The sequence below is a fragment of the Carya illinoinensis genome, chromosome 11, assembly GCF_018687715.1.
Source record: "Carya illinoinensis cultivar Pawnee chromosome 11, C.illinoinensisPawnee_v1, whole genome shotgun sequence".
In the NCBI taxonomy this organism is placed as follows: domain Eukaryota; kingdom Viridiplantae; phylum Streptophyta; class Magnoliopsida; order Fagales; family Juglandaceae; genus Carya; species Carya illinoinensis.
The window spans coordinates 11,086,381-11,106,573 of NC_056762.1; the positions used below are offsets into that span (position 1 = coordinate 11,086,381).

The 20,193-nt window shown below is 34.8% G+C and overlaps 1 protein-coding gene across 3 annotated transcripts; it reads left to right on the forward strand.

Moving 5' to 3' along the window:
• Positions 1-1,054: 1,054 nt before the first annotated feature.
• On the forward strand, positions 1,055-8,774 carry LOC122280739 (truncated transcription factor CAULIFLOWER A-like). Of its 3 annotated transcripts, none has more exons than XM_043091747.1 (8): positions 1,057-1,498; positions 6,633-6,711; positions 6,858-6,922; positions 7,029-7,128; positions 7,221-7,262; positions 7,449-7,490; positions 7,625-7,740; positions 7,877-8,194. In XM_043091747.1, exons 1-8 carry the CDS (start codon positions 1,314-1,316, stop codon positions 7,938-7,940), a joined length of 693 nt encoding a protein of 230 aa, XP_042947681.1. In that variant the 5' UTR covers positions 1,057-1,313; the 3' UTR covers positions 7,941-8,194. The 3 variants fall into 3 exon arrangements, with proteins under 3 accessions (XP_042947682.1, XP_042947681.1, XP_042947680.1); XM_043091746.1 differs by lacking the exon at positions 7,877-8,194 and adding an exon at positions 8,375-8,774 and having other exon boundaries at positions 1,064-1,498; XM_043091748.1 differs by lacking the exon at positions 7,877-8,194 and having other exon boundaries at positions 1,055-1,498; positions 7,612-7,740.
• Positions 8,775-20,193: the final 11,419 nt, after the last annotated feature.

Here is a 20,193-nt window from a genome sequence, read left to right on the forward strand (position 1 = left end):
AACTCATGTTGTTTCAAAATCAAAATCATTAAAGTTATTGCCTACTAAATTTAGCACGTGACCTCCAATCCCAAATGCATACTCACACTAATTAGGAAAAAACAATGATGACAAGTGCTATTACACAAAACAACATGGAAACTCTAATGACCATTAGATTAAAAAAATTAGTCATGATGACCATAGTAGAGAATATTCCAACAATACAAACTAGTCATGATGGCCATGGTAAAGAATTTGGTCTTGATAATATGCTCCTTTTCAGATCCAAATTTGAATTTCAATGCAAACAATCTCTAAAGTTTATCAAACAAGAGATTTTCTTGTTAAATTATTAGAAGTGCATTTATGAAAAATTTCTTGCAGATAACATGATGTGCAACATTGAGAATAGTTGGACACATTCAAAAATTACAAGCATTCCAGTAATATTAATATGTAAGATTACTGGCCGCGCATAACCCAATGTAATGTAAAATAAGAACCCAGTATATATGTGTCACGCAAATAGGTTCAGATGCAACACAAAGCAGCTGCATTATTTATTCCATGAAGATGCAGTACACAATAGCTGGTTATTCCTAGGTACGTACGTTAGATGAGGCTATGATATTTTTCACCTGGACAATTAAATTTCACGCAAAATGTCACATTCAGAGCATGCCTGGGAAAAAAACATTAAAAAAAAAAGTAAATGTAAAAATAAATTACCAGAACTACCAAACATGAATACGAATGTTTAAGCGCCGAAGTACTTTTAAGAGAGTAACATGGAACGAACCCAAGCAAAGCAAAGAAAAAGTCCGCAGGCCGTACACTTTCTCGAACGCAAAATCACACTAACACAGTACTACGACAGGGACTTCTATGGCCAATACATGGGGGTTGGAGCCACAGGCAATGAAAGAGAGATGCTGCATGACAAATCTAGCAAATGACTGTCAAACCGTACCTCCAGCCAATTAAAACTCGACAACGTTTAGGATAAAACCGCCCTGGTTTTACAATCCCACCATGTTCCCCATCAAACCCACTTTTCACTTTTCTCGAGTTGTTTTTCAACTTTTCTACAAATATATGCACGGCAGTCGCCCAACCATCTGGTTCCATACTTGCACTCTCTGAGCCAGACAGGTTTCAGACCAAGAATTTTGGCTACTCTGCATATTATATATTAGATACCTGGAGAGAAGTAGGGGAGAGAGAAAAGAAGAAGCAAAACCCTCTCTCTCTCTCTCTCTATCTGTGGGTGTGTGTAACTGTCTATATTTATTTCTGGGTTTTGAGTTAATTGTTAAGAAGGATCAAGAATTATGGGGAGGGGAAGGGTTCAGTTGAAGAGGATTGAAAACAAGATCAACAGGCAGGTCACTTTCTCAAAGAGAAGGTCCGGGTTGCTGAAGAAAGCACATGAGATCTCTGTGCTTTGTGATGCTGAGGTTGCTCTAATTGTTTTCTCTACCAAAGGGAAGCTCTTTGAGTATTCTACGGATTCTTGGTAAGACAAATCTCTCTACTTTATTTCTTTTGGGCCAATTTAGTTCTCCCCTTTTGTCTTCTTTGAGTTCCTGGTGGAAATTCTCCTTTGAGAGCCTTCTTCAAGAAGAGGAAACCCTAGTTCATGTTCTGTGTTTTATTTCATTTTATTTTTTATTTTTTGTGCTTTTTCGTCTTTTGGTGATCCAACAGCAATGTGGTAAACGTTGACGCTTCTTCCAGCCTAGATAAACACACACCCACCCAGAGAGAGAGAGAGAGAGAGAGAGAGAGATCTGGCATTGGGTAAAGCGTAGTACTCCCGTTTAAGGTGCCCAATACAAATGTGTGGCTCTCAGTACGGTGTTTAAACTGGAGCCACGACACGTCCTTTGCCCTCTAGAAGTCGAAAACACACGTACACGGTATCGGATAAGAACTGGGAAAAATTCTTTCTCGCACCAATAAGAATAGTTTGGTAAACGAGATATTTAAAAACCTAACATCAGAAATGTAATTTCTGCTCTAAGAATTAATATTAAAATTAAGAATATGTTTGGGTTAGTAGGGTTAATATAACAAGGAGATGCCAGCTATATTGAAAGAGAAAAAGACGGTCTTTTTTTGTATTGTCAAAAAAGTACTTGTGATCATGTTCAAGTATTAACAGTAGAACTTGGGAAATAAATAGGGAGGTTATGAACTAGTATTTCATGCTTTCCTTATCTCTTGGAGATGTTGGTCATGATCACAAAAAAACGACTATCAGATATGTTTCTAATTAGGTTAAATTCAGGAAAAAAATAGAATTTCTGGATTTATATTGTTTTTTTTTTTCCCTTCCATTTTGATCCTCAAACTCAAAGAGCTTTTTGATTGTTGAATACAGTGGTACATATTGACTTAAAAAGTCGATTAGTTCAAATCTTATTGGCTTTTGATTATTATTTCACCTACAGAATCAAAATCCTAATTACTTTTGCTTATTTGAATCCATGATCTGAAACATAGTTATCAATCTTATCCCTTTGATATGATATATATATAGTGATTAAGGCTCTATTCATCCAGAAAAGAGAGATCAAGACTTGTTTGGTTGCCAAGATAGTAGAATAAATGATAGCCTCCAAAGCTAGCTAATTTTAAAGCTGTCAGGGAATGATCTAGCTACATGCTTTGTGGGGGAAAAGAATTATGAAATGAATATATATATATATATTATTTATATATATTGTATCTTAAAATATGAAATATTTTTATCATTTTACATTACGTTGAGGAGTGAAATAACTAAAATACCATATATTTTTACACTAAATGAATATTATCTACTAGTTCACTTGGAATAGAAAAGATCATGCATTGTCCATGGTTCATAATTTGTTCATGTAATATATACCGGCCGATTTATAACAATTTAAACTTTTTAGTGGTTTGAAATTGTCTTATATTAGAATCAATTAATGGAAATCGTAGACTAATATTACTAGTCGAAGCTTCTTTTGTTTAAAATTTGTAGTGTAATCTTTTATCTAATCTCATATTGACACATATCATGTACTATTTCGATTCTATGTGGATATATATATATATCTACATAACACATATGTACGTATATAGAGATATATATATATAATAATATATATCATTGTTTTCAAAAACAAGTTTCTTGGTACAGTACTATAAATTTTTGCACGATTTGGTTTTATATTATATTCATTGAGGGCGTGTTTTATTTAAGAATTTATTGAATAGTAGTGAAATGGTTTGAATAAAAATATTTTATTATGTTTTGGGAAATAGAAGAGAAAAAAATTGAATAAAAATATTATAAAGTTAAAAAATTATTTGAATAAAATTTTTTATTGTGAGGTTAGTAAAAGTTGTATTGATTTTTTGTGTGTATTGAAATAGAATAAAAAAAATGAAAAATTACATATTGGTGCTGTGTAGAGGATGATTAGTAGAACTTTTTAGTTTGTAAAAGTTCTATTGGATTTTATGTTTGAATAATATCTACATTAGATGAAAAATTTGAAAATTTAGAATTAAAAAATATTTTCTACATGTTAGTTGAGTGGTATTTGAAAATGAAAATAAGAACTTTATATATATATATATATATAATTCTACCCGCATCTAAAGATGCCCTAAATCCATGAAAAACTGGTTGTGATCTTTTTTATTGGTACCGGGTGTTCAGAACAACGTCTCACTATCCTAAGGATATATAGGTTATCAGCAAGGAGTTTCCTGCAAATACATATAGTGTAATTTAAGGAAAAAATTAATCAATATAACCCCTAGACATTGTTTGGACCCAAGAAAATTTGAACCTTAAACTTAGGAGAGCATAGTACCCCGGCCCAAGTCAAGACCTTTAATTACTATTTGAGTCAACGCAAGGGTACTTCTAGCATACCATTGTATATAACTTAATTATTTTGATTTGTCTTTTGTCAAGGAAACGATCCAAGTTGTGACCAAAGATCAGATAAATATAAGCTGGAATGACATCTTCTCCTGTGTTTGCTTTGCTTTAGTAGACAGTAAAGTGGGTTCCGTATGTTGAATGAAATTAGATTTGATAGTAGATAATTAAGGAAATATTAAGGACACAGTACACAACACCGCATGATGCGTGCATGCTAGAATAAGCATATGTATATAATATATAGAGTAATGCCAGGCCGGTAGGTCCCACTAATAAAAAAAAATACTTTTTTTTTTACTCTTTTTTAAGTAGGGTTTACATGAGACTTGTCTATTTAAAAATTATACATATCATTTTATATATATATAATCTTATCTATAATCTTATAATCTTGTCTAGTATATGCTTTTTATAATCTTTGATGAATTTTGAGGTCACATTAATATGTATGAAATTGGACCTCCGGTCTTTGATTTAAATATCCAATATCCTCTGTTGAGACGTCCCTCGATCTATAACTATAGTGACAGTACTATTTAATTCACGTCTATACAGAGAATATGAGAGTGAATTATGTCTCTAGCTCATGTATCTGCATAATTTAGAATCATCTTTATCTTTGATGAGATTGAGATCACATTATGACTCATCATTTCAAGGCAGCACTAAAATCACGTAGAGTAGTATATACGAACATCACACTGTTCTTTTTTCCTAAGGGAAAAGGAAAAAAGAAAATAATAATAATAGGCAGAGTATGGTAAGACAGAACAAATTTGAGGAATGTTTGGCTCAACCAATTACCAAAAGTGGTGTTCAAACCAAACGAGAATTCATGATGATAACAAAGGAGGTCACGGAATTAGAGGACACATGCATACGTACGTACGTACGCACATTCAACTTTTATGTACCGATATTCTGAAATTTATGTGCGGATATTATTAGTGCGTATGTACTTCAGGTTGATATGAAATAAGGCTATCCAGCAGCTCCCGGTAATACCGGGCTGCGTGCATATGTGTCTTGCCTGTATTCTCTGCGCTCTTTGTAGTATCGGGCCGCGTGTTTCGTTCACCTAGAACAGAAGCAACTTTTGCTTGGGGTTTTTACTTTTCTGAGTAGTTTTAATATAATATATATATATATATATATAGATTTTTGGAGATTCTAATATTAACTCCCAAAATATAAAAGGGGAAGTGCTTGTTTGTTTACTTGAGTGTTTGTTGACCTTTTAAGGAGCTGAGTCTTTTGGAAACAACTGTTCTGACTTATTACAGAAATGATATTTTTAACTGTGAATTGTGTGAATGTCTCGTAATTTTTTTTGAAATGTGTATAAATATAATATTCATGTAAAAATAATAATTTTTTAATAATAGACTTTACTCTTATTTAAAATAATTATACGATATTTACGCATTCCTTAACTTCATGTAACATTACTCAACTTATTATTAGAAAGATTTCACCTTAAGTCACCATGGATGCAGTATCCTTTAGTAAGTACCATAGACATATTATATTTCTCTTTTGAGTTGTGGTTTTATTCAATTCAGAATCAGTAGGGATAAGGATTAGAAAGTACAAATAGTGTGTGTGCTTTTCCCATGAAAAATCGATCTTATCTCTGCAAGGAATTTTAGGGGTTCAGTACTGTAAGTCCACCCATCTTTAATGATGAAGAGGAGTCATAATAAAGCTGGGTGTTGAAATAGTTGCACTAAACTTTATATAAAAGCTGTGTGTATGAGTGAGATAGATATAGGTGTGTAACCAATTCGGTTTGGTTTGGTTTAATTTTGTATATTTTTTTTAATCGAATTGGATATATTAGTTTTAAAATTTTAAAAATTAATATTGGATCGATTCATTATTAAAATTAGAACTTCTGGTTTAGGTCTGGTTTGATCTAATTTTTCTAAATTTATGAATTATCTATTTTAGTAATAATATGATATTTATATATACTAAATTATTAGTATATTTATATTATATTATAAATAAATACATTATAAATATATATATATCAAAAGTATGTAAATTTAAATTAATAACTTAATATTAATGTTTATACTTAAGATTACAATTTTATATTATAATATTAAAATTTATATGTTATATCAAATGTTATATTAAAAACTATATTATATGACATGTTATATTAATTTTATGTTATAAGAAAAATAGACTTGAACAATAGGATTAAAATTTCATATTGTATTAATTAGCAATATTTTAGTATATAATAAAAAAAATTATATAATAGAAAAAATGATAAATACATATACCGGTCAAGTCCAGTTTAAACCGGTTTTCAAAATATGAAAACTGGTACCACATGACCAGTTTAAGACCGGTTTCGATTTTTAAAACTAGCCAGCATAGGATCCTCTCGCGAACTATTGCATTTGCTTCCAATTGTAAGCTAAGATTTTAAGAGTACGTCTATTCAACTTATGTGCTTCATTGTTGTCGTACGTTGACCTCAAATATATATATATATATATGCATTGTATTGTTAACAATCGTTGATGTATTCGATCGTGGCAGTTTTCTTTCCAAACTCTCAAGACATTCTATAATTCGGTTTCTAATATATCCAACATTATATGGTTTACAATTAGTTCAAACTTCTTTCTGCGTTCGTAAAGGTTTGATTCAGATTCAGAGTACTTACCTAATAATAGATTATCCTGTTTAATTTCTTTGTTAACAGTATGGAAAGGATCCTTGAACGGTATGAGAGATATTCATATGCAGAGAAGCAGCTTGATGCAGGTGATCTTGAACAAAATGTATGCCACCGATCCTTAAAACATTAATTTCCTTCAATGTGCATGGAATCATCAAAGAAAAGCTACAGTTTCCACATCTGTTGGGAAAGGGACTTTAAGTGGCATTCTGGTTGATTGACAACATTAATCTTTATGTATATATGTAGGGAAGCTGGACACTGGAACATGCAAAGCTCAAGGCTCGGATGGAGGTTTTAGTAAAAAATCAAAAGTAAAAAAGTTGAATAGATCAGACATTTATTTGTGTGTGGCTATGTGATCAATGCATGAAATGTTATAGTGAAGGAAAATATATTGATCTTCTTAATCTTTTACAGGCATTACATGGGAGAAGATCTGGATACCTTGGGTCTCAGAGAGCTTCAAAATTTGGAGCAACAGCTTGATTCTGCTCTCAAACACATTAGGTCAAGAAAGGTATAAGCACTGTTACGACGCATGCATGCACTTTGACCCATCGATCAATTATTTAGTGAATCAAGGTACGACTCAAAATCTGTCACTTGCAGAATCAACTTATGCACGAATCCATTTCAGAGCTTCAGAAAAAGGTAAGATTGTGCTGTCCCCCATGTTGTTTTCGTCACACTAATTAATGAAGTGGAGAGCCCTCTTAACTGTCATAGATGGTAAACAGTTTCTAATGTTATTCAGGCAAAATTGTTGTCTTAGATGCTGTTTCTACAAGTATTTAACTATGTTTGGTTCACTTTATATGTATGCTCGTAATATGACAGGATAAGGCATTGCAGGAGCAAAATAACTTGCTTGCAAAGAAGGTAACCCTCTATCACAACAAATTATAGGAATCAATCTCGTTTCATTCTAAGTAATTAATTAGCTCCAGTATCTTTAATTTTTATCAAAAAAAAAAAAGTACGCAATAAAATATGGTTTGAGTCAACATTAATAGGTGAAGGAGAAAGAAAAGGAAGTGCTAGCCCAACAGACACAATGGGAGGAGCAAAATCATGCCCTTGATCACTTAGTCTCTCTTCCACCACAGCCATTGCATTCCTTGAACATTGGGTTAGTCTCTCTCTCTCTCTCTCTCTCTCTCTCTCTCTCTCTCTCTCTCTCTCTCCCTCTCTCTCTCTCTCTCTCTCATGTAACTCAGAAATGGATTATGCATGAATGATGATTCGCAAGTGATTCCCACATGTAGAAAAACTAGAAGACACAATGGTAGTTGTCATGATCTTCTCCCTTGGCCTCAACTTGGGACGTAGTTGTCATGATCTTCATCATGCTTGGAAAAGGAGTTCTATATATAGCCAGAACTTAACGTGCTCAATGGCTCTTTCTTCTTGTACCCCTTTCTAAGGAAAAGGCTATTTTAAACAAATCCTTTTGTCTCACTTCCATGAAGAAGTGCGGTTAGCATGAGAGACACATGTTACTTTGGATGATTTTAGCTTCTAATCGGTATTGTTCGATTCATTGATCATTTACTGCAATAATAAATCGATCGCATGCAAGTCAATTTTTGTAAGACTAATTAAATTCCAAATAGGAAAAAAAAAATCTAGCATTGAATGTTAATGAAACTGGCCCTGAGAGTCTGTTACCAAGTTAATTACGTACGTAAAAGAACTAATGTAGTACATTAAATTATTATATATATATATATATAATTATAATTATATATGAAATAATAATGCAGCGGATCTTACCAAGCATTTAGAGGAAGTGGAAGAGATGACGAAGGAACTCCATCGGACCAACATCGAGCAAATGCAGTGCTCCTGCCCCCTTGGATGCTTCGCCATCTTGAACAATAGGCAAACATATTTTATTTCAAATATAATATATATATCCATTAATCTTGTTTGAAATCTCTGTTATCTCTATATATAAACACTGAGGTATGTAATATGTATAACATTAAATATGGACCCCATGCAGTCCCCAATCTCTAACGATGTAAAACATTATATTTTATATGTATTATATATATTTGCTACATTCATATATATTGCTGATCTAAACAGCTCATGTACCAAAATTGTTGTATTTCTATTAATTTTGAGTAATCTAACTTTAAGCTATTTAGTTGGTAATAATTATTTCTACAACATTTGATTGTCGTTTATGTTATGTATCAATAAGAACAATGAAAGAAATGCCTTATATGGAGGAGTTTCTTAAACGTAGAGATTTTACAACTTTTCGGTTTTGAATCCAATACAAAACTACCAAATCAGGTAGGATTGGGGTCAACTTTATGCTTTATTTTGTGTACTCTCGTTATAAATTAGTGCCATATAGAATTAACAGCAGAATACTTTTGTGATGAGACTTTAGATTGCAACTTTTTGAATGTCATGTACTGGGAAAGATGAAGAAAGCCGCGGTGAAGGGTGTTGAGAAATTTTCTTTACATGCTAAGAAAGAATTAGAGTAATACTAGTATAACTCACCTCTTGAGAAATGCTCGCGCGTGTTGCGTAATACGTACTACCCCTCTTTTTTTTTCTTTTTTCTTTTTTCTTTTTTTCAATTCTTACTCATTAAAAACAAGTTAATTGCCCACCATTGCCAATTATTACCAAGTCTCTTAATAAAAAAGTGTTACGAAAAAATTTTACAAAAATAAACCCACAATAAAGTAGCTTAATTTACAATCTATCACATCAAGCCACTAATAAAAATAGTTTAATTTGTGGAATTTTTTTTTATGGCTAATGCATTTCTTTGTTTTATATATAATAATGACGTATTTAATTGGGATAATATTTCTGAGGAGATCGTGAGCCTTAAGTCAGTGGTGGTGCATACAACCAACGGCTATGTTTGCCTTATCGTTAATATAGAAAGAGTAGACAGCATCCAACGACTCTTCTAAGAGTACTCCAACGTCAAAATCTTCTCTGACGATAGGATCTATCTCTCATCGGGCCTTTCGTGGAGGCAAATCACAGATCTAGGAGTTCAGGTATGTAGCTAATTAACTCGGATAGAGAGTGTAATTAAAATCTGTGCTGAGAAAGCTTCCTGCATCATTGGGAATTTAGATCTGCAGTGCTCTATCTCTTGCCTCATTGTGGCAACAAAGAGGAATGGAGCTTAGGAAACCTCTGCATCTGAAATCAAAGCTCTGATTGAGATGGGTTAGATTGTGCACTTTTGGGTGAAATCGAAGGCTTAATTTTGAGCTTATACCAGAAACATGGAGGTCCTCAAAAAAAAATGTGGAGAAGAGATAAAGTTGGAGATATGTAGTTATGGGTCGTAGTAGTATAGGGTGGCTGGTGGCTACGATGGAAGCAGTGTTACAGGTGTAGAGAAACTTGGAATTCACAAAGCACTTGAGTGAAGGTAACAAAGCTTTCGCGACTCAATGAGGCTCCAATGTATATGATAGATTCCTGACTATTACCAAATATGGTGGACGAGGCAGGCAAAGTGATCTAGTCATTTCGAAAGGGTATGATGGGTGAGGTTCAGAGAAATTTTCTGTCATGTTACGTAGAGCTGCTGCTTTGATTTTATCCATTTCTGATGATGGGTCACAGCGAGAAAGCTAGGAGGAGACATCCAGTCATCAGAACATTAATTGGAGGTGAAACAAACAGACCCAAGCACAACCGTGGTGGTGAGAAAATTGTGTGCGACAACTCTGAAGATAGGTAATGCTTTGGCTACTCAATTTGATTCCAAGGGCAAGAAGGGAAACTGTGAAAGCGGCTTGGAGACTATGTAGACCATGCAAGGTCAGAATTAGCAGAAGGAGTATGACTATGGCAATATGGCTGAAATAGATATGCTCAGTACATTAAAGGAGATAAAATAACCAACTTGTCGAGTGCTTTTTTATCCACGAAAAATAGGCTTGCTTTCAGTTGGAGGTTATAAGGCTGTAAGGCCTAATAAGAGGGAGTCCAAGATAGGCTCAAATCCGTTAAAATTAGAAAAAGGAAAAAAGAAAGTCAGGTTCGGCCCAGTCCCTATAACTAGATCCAAAAGAGTGTGGAGTGTTAAAAGGAAAGCATGATCATTCGAAGTTGGTTCAGTGTCGGGTATCGGCATATAGACAGCCAAAATAGAATGCCCTTATCCACGGGTAATCATTTTCTTTGAAGAAACAATGGCATCTTCACCAGAGCTAAGTGTAATGCCGAGTCTTAAGGGAGACTTAGGGCCTAGCATAGTGGCACATAATGGATTGCCAGGTGATGACGCATCTCCAGTTCTCGCCATCAGAGGTGAAGGCAATTTGTGGATTTTCCCCAACCCGGAACCTCCACTGGTGAACATGGCCTCACCACTCATGACAGAGAATCAATTTGTTGGTATCTCTTCAAGCATCTTGTGACAGCAACAAGGGTGCTATTGAGGAGGTACGGCATTTAAATGCAGGGGATGGTGTGGAGGAAACTTTGGGCTCATCGTTGGTGCCTTGCAAGAAGGAATGTTAAGGGCCTGGTGTACAGTTGGAAGCTAAGTCTGGGGAAGATGTTGTCCCCTTGATATCTCTTCCTCCATTATCTAGTTCATCATCAGATTGGGTTTTGCAAAAGTTTAACAAAATACAACAGTGTGTGGGGATTACATGTGGAGGATTTGATGACCAATTCACGGCATTACTCACTGCTGTTGAGGTGGGTCAAGATTGAAGAAGATCAGGAAGTTAAGTGTTTTACTTGGACAATCAACTATGATGCTAAGGGACTTAATTCAAAAATATATATAAGGATGATATGTGGATATTGCCCATACTTGATGTTCATGGGTGAAAAAAACATTCAATATGTAGTACAATTAATTATCCCATTGTTTCATGGATTTTTCTAACCTGGTTTGAAGTATCTCCCTTCCAAACTTATTATTCTTTCTCTAATAGTTTTGAGAGTTTGATTTTGATGTTGATCATACATGGAACCGGTGTAGATTTAGATGGGTATAGTTATAGAGAGTAAAACAATAAAAACACAAATAAATAAATAGAACGTGCGGAGCATATTTTGCCCCAATATTAATTATCATCCATTTTTCTCAGTCTCATTTCTCTTTCGCCCAATCATCATTTCCATTTAAATAAATTACTTGTGCCAACTTGAAGGAAAATAATATTCACCAAGTGTCCATTAAAACCAAAATAAATAAACTTCTCAAGAAAACTTGACTACAAATACGATCAAGTTTCAGATCAAAATTCAATTGCATCTTGCAAATGGGACTTTCATCAAACACATTGCCAACAGTTTTTGCTTAAATAATTGTAAGGAAATTACCCCAAGACATTTGGCTCCCTCCACAAACTTATTTCCTTTATCACAACATCATATAATACCCCTCCGCAAAGGTAATTGATCTCCACCATCAATTTATCCTCACGTTACAACATAGGCCTGCAACCCGGCCTAGTAAAGTTGGTTTTGTAACCGACCCGACCCGCAAGACCTCATTTTAGGCGCTAACCCGAACTGACTTGACCCGAACAAAACCAAACCAGGTCGAACCCGTATGACCCAACTTTAAAAACAATGGCATTTTCCATGCTGTCAGAAATGAAAACTTATTCACAAACCATGGGAGAGGAAGAGAGAAACTGGTCTTGGCAAAGGTAAAATACAGATCAACGCTCTATATCCAGCATATATCCGGCAGGGGTTACTACAGGTGCAACAGCTCGAAGGGATGTCCGGCGGGAAAACAGGTAGAGAGGAGCCGCATGGACCCGATGATGCTAGTGGTCACCTACTCCGCAAGCACAACCATCCGTGGCCGGCTTCTAGAAAGTAGAAACCACCACTCGACAAACAAACCTGTAAAGCCCGAAACCGTCGCAAGCGCCAAGTTCGAGTCGGAGGAGAAGTTCGGAGATCTAGGAGACGAGTCGTTGTTGATGGCGAGTGACGAGTTCAGTTGGTTCAGCGACATGGAGACGACGTCTTTGACTGTGCTCGAGAGTCCCATTTTTGTGGAGAGGAGTTCAGGCAACGCCGACGTGGCGATGTTTTTCCCGATGAAGGAGGAGGATGAGTTGCTCTATGCCTCATGGGACCACCACTCGAGATCTGTCTGTTGGAGACTCGTTCAAGTAATAACCCGATAAAATCTGGGTCAATTCGGATCATCATAATTGGGTCTGTCAAATGTTTTGGTCATATGCACACCCTTACTACAACATATATGATTTTTTGCAGCCAATTATTTTGCAGCGATATAACTTTGGACACAAAAAGCTAATTTTTTTCATATTGCGGTCGTTCAATTTCACATGCAGAGGGCAAGAAGAGGATATAAATCATGCCTTGCTTAATTGTGTGAGCTTCAAGGATACATTATTGGCTCAGCTCAGATTCTTGCAGAATATCCAAGGTCAGTTAAACTTTGTTCAGGTTATGATTCAGCAGGCATTAAGGAACAGAGAAAGGGAGATGGAACAACTGGCTCTATGCACATGGGGGCTATGGTACAGAAGAAATAAACTACTCTATGAACAACAAAATTTGTCTCCTCAGCAAGTATTGGATCATGCCTTTTCATTATACCAAGAACATAAGTCAGCAATAGCAAAGCAAAGAAAGGGACTGAAGCCAAATTGCAGCAGGACACCTCCACTAGCAGGGGTTTTAAAGCTTAATACTGATGGTGCTATTTTTCAAGATCAATGCAGCTCGAGTGTAGGAATGGTTCTTAGAGATGAGGGAGGTCAGGTGATTTTTATAGAAATAAACCAGAACATGAAGTTACTGATCCTATGGAAATAGAATTCTTGGCAGTGTTGAGGGGACTTCAAGTTTGCTTGCCTTTGGGAATTAATGAGTTGGAGGTGGAAATTGATTCATTATTGGCAGTACAAGAGCTTACTAATGATCAATAATCTATGTCTATATGGAAAAATTTGGTCTTTGAGATTAGGAGACTGCTGCAAAGGTTTTCTAAGGTGTCTGTTCAGCATAGAGGTCGTATGGCCAATGCTGTGGCCTATTGTTTGGCTAAACATTCATGGCATATAGATGATCTAGTGATTTGGTAGAACTCTTTTTCAGAATTTGTTTTTCAAGTCATTTGGCATGATGCTTTGATGTAATTAGTTGGTTTTGATTAATAAAATAAGTTCTTTTGTTGATCGAAAAAAAAAAAAAAAAAAATTCACCGAAGAGGACCGAGTCATTTAAAGCTACTTTTTCTTGGGAAACGCTGTCATCACGAATAATTATGACGGGAAAAAACAATTCTGGCACTTTTTTAGTTTCTTTCAGTGAAATTAAATTGTTGCAAAAGGCCGTAAACAAAAAAATATATAATTTTTGGTGCATTTTCATTTCTTCCAGCGACATATATTGCTGCAAAAGGCCATAAACGAAAAAGTTTAATTATAACTTGTCTTTAGTGTTTTGCAGCAATATTAAATCACTAAATAAAAAAAATAAAAAAAAATCCAGAACGGTACTATAGTTTCGGTTTCACCCTACTTTTACCCCCTTATTTATTCTCCCGGCCCATAGCCCCATTTAATTGTTATGTACCCATCGGAAAGAAAGATTTTAGTCGAATCTGTCATGATTAACTCGCTTTTTATTTACCTTCTTGCTATGCAATCGGGTAGGGGCCGGATAGAATACGGACGTAACGTGTCAATAGATTTGATTTATAATTTGTTAGGCCTTCTGTTCTACTTGCTTGTAATCTTTTATATAGAAATATATATGGATGGCTTCCGTACGTACTTACCACTAGCATCAATGTAGGCCAGGCATTAATTTTGAGCACAATATATAATTGTTTTGGAGTATAACCTAGATCATAGATCTGCATTTAAAGCTTGATGTCCATAACTCGATGAGAAAAATCATCAAATATAAAAGATAACTTTCTTTCCTGAAAATAACTTATATATAAATGTTTTCAATTTGTCCACTTTTTACAAATAAAATGAAAGAGATTTGCATATTTTAAAATTGTATTTAGCAATTCTCATACATATGTATCACACAACATTATTGTATTGTGTAGGAGATCAAGTACCACTTCCTGCTTTAAAATTTAAATTTTTAGAAGATTTTTTACATGTACCAATTAGGCCTAATTGATAGCATATTTTGGGCGGTGCTAACATTCGTTGTAAACCTTATTGCTTTTTTCTAAAAGGATTCGTGATCAGTGTGATATGGTATATATATATAGTTAGATTTTCTAGTAATTAATCATAATAATAAGATTAATTTTACCTAATAAATATCAAATATGTGATGGCGGATCCAAAGGGCAACCCTAAAAAGTAGTAGAAGAACAAAATCAAATCCCCAATTTTTGGTATTTTTGGTGACAGTTTCCTCTATCACTTAATCTCATTTTTGTTGTAGTGCCTATATATATTAAAATAAATCTAAGAATTTCTTTTGTTAGACTCAAAATTTTTAAATAATCCCCTTAACTCCCAAAAATTCTATATTCACTACAAGAAATTTGGTTTTTAGGTACGAATTAAATTTCTTACTTAATAATAATTATTTTAGACAAAATTTAAATTTCATCCAAAACAAGGAGGCAGGTTTTTATCCTTTCAAACTGATAAATATATGTTCGAATTATAGCTTATGGGACTAAATATAACTTCCCAAAAGATAAACGGGTTCAATCGTAAGTTAATCAGTTTGAATAGTAACGTATTTTACATTCAAATGTTGCGATAAGAGGTCGAACAATATTTGTGGTGGGAAGTTTCATGATACAAATAGGTTCAGCATCATTTATGTTCAAATAGTCATCTGATGATGGGTTACTTCTTGTAGTTCGAACGGGTGTTTTATGTTCGAACTGAAAGATTTTCTATTTGGTAAAAACCATTCGAATATATTACAATCCATTCTAACAAAAAAACTTGGACAGTTCAGATGGGTGTTCATATGTTCGAACTGATATAATAACTTTTTAATAGTTTGAATAGCTTTTAATCTATTTGAACTAACAAACTTTAGATCGTTCAAACGAGTTGTGTCATGTTCGAACTAAAAGAAGTGTCATTTGGCATAAACCATTCGAACATATTCATATCCATTCCAATGCATAGACCTCAAAGCATTCGAAAGAGTGTAACATGTTTGAATGCAAAGAATAACAATTTGGACATTTGAACAGGTTTGAATTCGTTCAAATGTACAAACCTCAGACAGTTCGAATGGGAGATGTCTCGCTCAAACTAATTGATATGTGCAGTTTGGAAAAAAATTAAAAAAAACAAAAGCATTCGAATAGCTTGAAGCTTGTTCGAACGAAATACTTTAGCCATGAACATCAATGGCTGAACTGACTCAGAAGCAAATAATAACCAACGATTCATTAGTTTTGATCATAAAAGCTTCAATGGAGTGAAGCCCACACCTAACATCATCATTTACATGGCCAAACATTGTACATCGCTGGTAGAAAATAAGAGAAAGTAAGTGGATGAAATTTCAAAATTTTGAACCCCATTTTGAACCCACAAATAATGTTTTTTATGCCTACTTACTACATAGAATGAAGGAATAAGGATTGTAACCTTTTAAATGGCAACCTTAGGTCAGTTTGTGATGGAGAGTAGTGGCAAACTATGAATGGTGGTTTTAAATGAGGAGAAACGGTGAATGAATTGTTTGATACTTCTTGTAACACTTGGGTTCAGTATAGGCCCACTTTCTAAGTATTGTTTTTGGGTTTATAGGTATAAAAAGCTCTTTTGAGATTATGAGTAAATTTTTGGAAGAGATTATGAATCTAAGATTTTATTTTTGGCAGATATCGAATTTTGTTTTCGACTTGCCATTTTAGTTAAAATCATTAAATATTTTTGGTTTGGATGGAATCTTGGTTTAGGCCGAGGAAATTATTGAACAAGTATCTCTTTTAAGGATTAGTTTAGACTAGGGGTGTGCAAAATTTCGAAGTGCTCGATTCCGGCCGACTTCCGCTCCGATTCCGACTCCGATGGAATCGAAGGGTTCGGAAGTCGGAGTCGGAATTGGAGGGTTCCGACTCTGTAACGGAAGTCGGAATCAGAATCGGTAAATCACAAGTTCCGAATTCTGATTCCGATTCTGACTTTTTTTTTTTAAAAAAAAAAAAAAAACCAAATGCAAAACGAAGTCGTTTTGCATCTGGTTTTTGTCGACCTATAACTTTGAACGGCGTCGTTCCATTTAAATGAGAATGACATCGTTTGAACTTTGAGTCACGGCTTAATGGCCTCCGGCCTTGCGAGAGGGCCATAACCCATTCGCATGCAGCTTCCTCACTCGGAGTCCTCGACCAGTCGACTTGACTCGACCATTTCTCCCACTCTCCCCTCACGCTCACGGCTCACTGACCTCAGCTGCCACAGCCCCCCATCGTACACTAGTCCTCCATAAATTGGCGTTAGGTTGTCGTCGCCGAGTCGCCGCAGTACCACCACTTGGAACCAAGATAATACAATCGGTAAATATATATTTTTGCATTGTGTATTTACTCCAAATTTTTGAGCCGTATGTATTTGATAATTGGAAATTGGATGTTCTGTTTTCTACGTTGGCCGTGAATGTATTGAGGAGGATGATGGTCTTTTTCAGCCGGTGTGTTAGTTGGATGGAGTTTGAAGGCTACGGCCTACGTGTTTGTGGAAATGTCACAAAGAAATGTCACAAATAACCCTCACAAATAACCCTTCCGATCACCTCCTAGCTGAATCCAATGTTGTTGACTGGAAACTCTTCTTTGTATTGGTGCATTGAGCCATTTTCTTTCACTTTGTCTATGCTGCAATTCAAGGCTATATTTGGTGATAATAACTATCAAATTGTAATGATAGACTTGGACTGAATAATTAAGCTGATTAATTGAGATACAAGTTCATAAGACGTTCATGTAGGAAAATAAATTATAAATTAGGTAGGAAAAACTTGGAGGAAAAATTAATTATATATCGAAGCCAAGCCAGACAGACCAATGAATCACATTCATATATATGCAACACAAAATAGTTGAACATGAAAACGCTAGCTACACTTTTTGAAAGAGTAAAACCACAAGAAAACACATAACATAAATATTTTTTTATTTTCCACATATATAAATAATGCCCTCAGTGCGCAAACAAAGAATTTCAAATCAACAATTAATTTGAATCAGTTATGAATGTTTAAACCTGTATGTAGAGACCCCTACTTGAAACAAGCAATTTAATAAGTACAAAATGTTGTTAACTACTACAAAACAATTAGTTTGGTCTCTAAAGTTATAGAAAATGTTGTTAACTACTACAAAACAATCACTTATGATTTATCTGCAGGATTATGGAAGATAAATTATATTGTATTGTTTGCATTTTTTTTTTTAAATATTGTTTTTTCTTTTTCTCTTCTTAGTTAAAATATTTTTATATTGGTGGCTTTAATGTTCTTCTTCTTGTGTGCTTTTGTTCTGCTTCATTTCATGACCCTTCTTTTCTCCTTTGTTTTCTCGCTTTCCTAGGGTATAGGTTGGGTGCTAGATGATTAAGATATGTAAGTTGTAACACTACTTTGTGTTTGCATTCGGCTTCTCGGGTGGTCCTTTTTTCCTCATTTAAAATTATTCTTATGTTGTTCATTGCTTGATTGATCCAAATATTAGATTGGCTTAGAGGCCCGACTATTTGGAGGTGACAAGTTAAAAAATAGTTGGTCTATGCATATTTTTTTCCTGTTTTGATCATTTTTAAACACAAGATGGTAGCCCTGATAATAAAGCTACTTTGGTTGCGTCATGCAAATATTGTACAAGTTATGCATATTGAGCCTGAATTTCTTAAATTTTCAAAAGATTTTCTAATTTGGAAAACCATTGAGGATGTGTGCAATCATTGAATGAGTAACACCTATCAAATGTTTTGCCTTTTTCTATAATTTGTAGTTTTGTTTTGATCTTCATTAATTCACTAAAATGAGAGAGTTAATATCTTTCTGTTTGTATATTATATATTGGTTTTGCATTATATGGTAATCACATTCTCTTGCTTTGAGTTTACGTTTGTATCATTTTGTCTTCTTAATTTTTGGTTGAATTTAGTAGCCTATGTGATACAAGTTAATGTTTTCCTTAGATATTTTGCTGCTGGTCTACCATCAACACCAAAAGCTAGCATTGAACCTAGAAGTGGAAACAACAAATTGATTCAATACCAAGTGTAGCCGTTCTATACCAAGCACTGATTCAATACCAAGTGTAGTCGTCCTCTCCTCATCTCCCTTAATTGCTTCTTAACTGAAACTTAAGCTCCTACTCATATTCAGTCCCTTGTTTTTACTCTTTCTTATAATATTGATTCTTGATTTTATTTAATAAACTTCGACATTTTTGAAACTAAATGTGTCAGATTTCAAGCTATGGAGGAAGAACCATATGGGATCCCCGAATAAGATCAGGATGTCACAATTCCATCCCTAGCACCGAGATCCAAACCCACTTCCAGAACACAAACTTCATGTGCAAGTAGTCGATTCCCACTCCCGGTAAACATAGAAGATGAGGATACATTTAATGATGAGAGATTGTATGAAAAGGTATTTGAAAGAGAAGGCTGAGATGAGACAAATGTTAGTGACGACCGGCCAGAGAGTCTCATTTATAACTGACACATGGACGTCTATACAGAATGTTTCCTACATGTGTATTACAGCACATTACATTGACAGTTCATGGACTTTAAAAAAATAGATTATTGGATTCAAAAAAATAAATGATCATAAGGGTGCATCAATTGGAGCAGTGATGGATGATTGCTTGAAAGATTGGAGAATTCAGAAGGTTTTATGCATTACAGTTGACAATGTCAGTGCTAATGATACTGCAATTGAATGATTCAAGCGGAATACGAGAGTGAGAGATGATGTCATTCGGGACCATGAGTTTATCCATATTCATTGTTGTGCTCACATAATCAACTTGATTGTGCCTGAGGGGTTAAAAGAGGTTGATGATTCCATTACAAAAGTCTACAACATTGTGCGGTATGTGAGGGCTTCCTCGCAAAGGCTGAAAAAATTCAAGGCAATAGAAGAACAACTTGGGATAAAACATTCTCGGACGATGTGCTTGGACGTTCCCACTCGATAGAACTCTACATACATGATGTTGGATGTGGCACAGAGGTACCAAAAAGTGTTTGAGCGGATGGAGGTGGAAGATGGGGGTCTTAAGTATGCTTTGCTAGAGCCTGCAGGAAAGGGGCTTGGTCTGCAAGACACACATGATTGGACGAGTGTAAGATTTTTTGTCACATTTTTGCAGATTTTTTATGATATTACAATGAAAATATCTGGATCCGCATACACGACTGCAAACTTGTGGTTCAGTCAGATCTTAACACTACACCACCACTTGGAAGATGGTTGTGATGACCCTAGCGGACTGTTATCTGGTATGGCTCAGAGGATGTTGTCCAAATATAATAAATATTGGGGGCAAATTGAGAAGATAAATAGATTACTCTTTGTGGCTATGATCCTTGACCCCCGAATCAAGTTGGTCGTGATT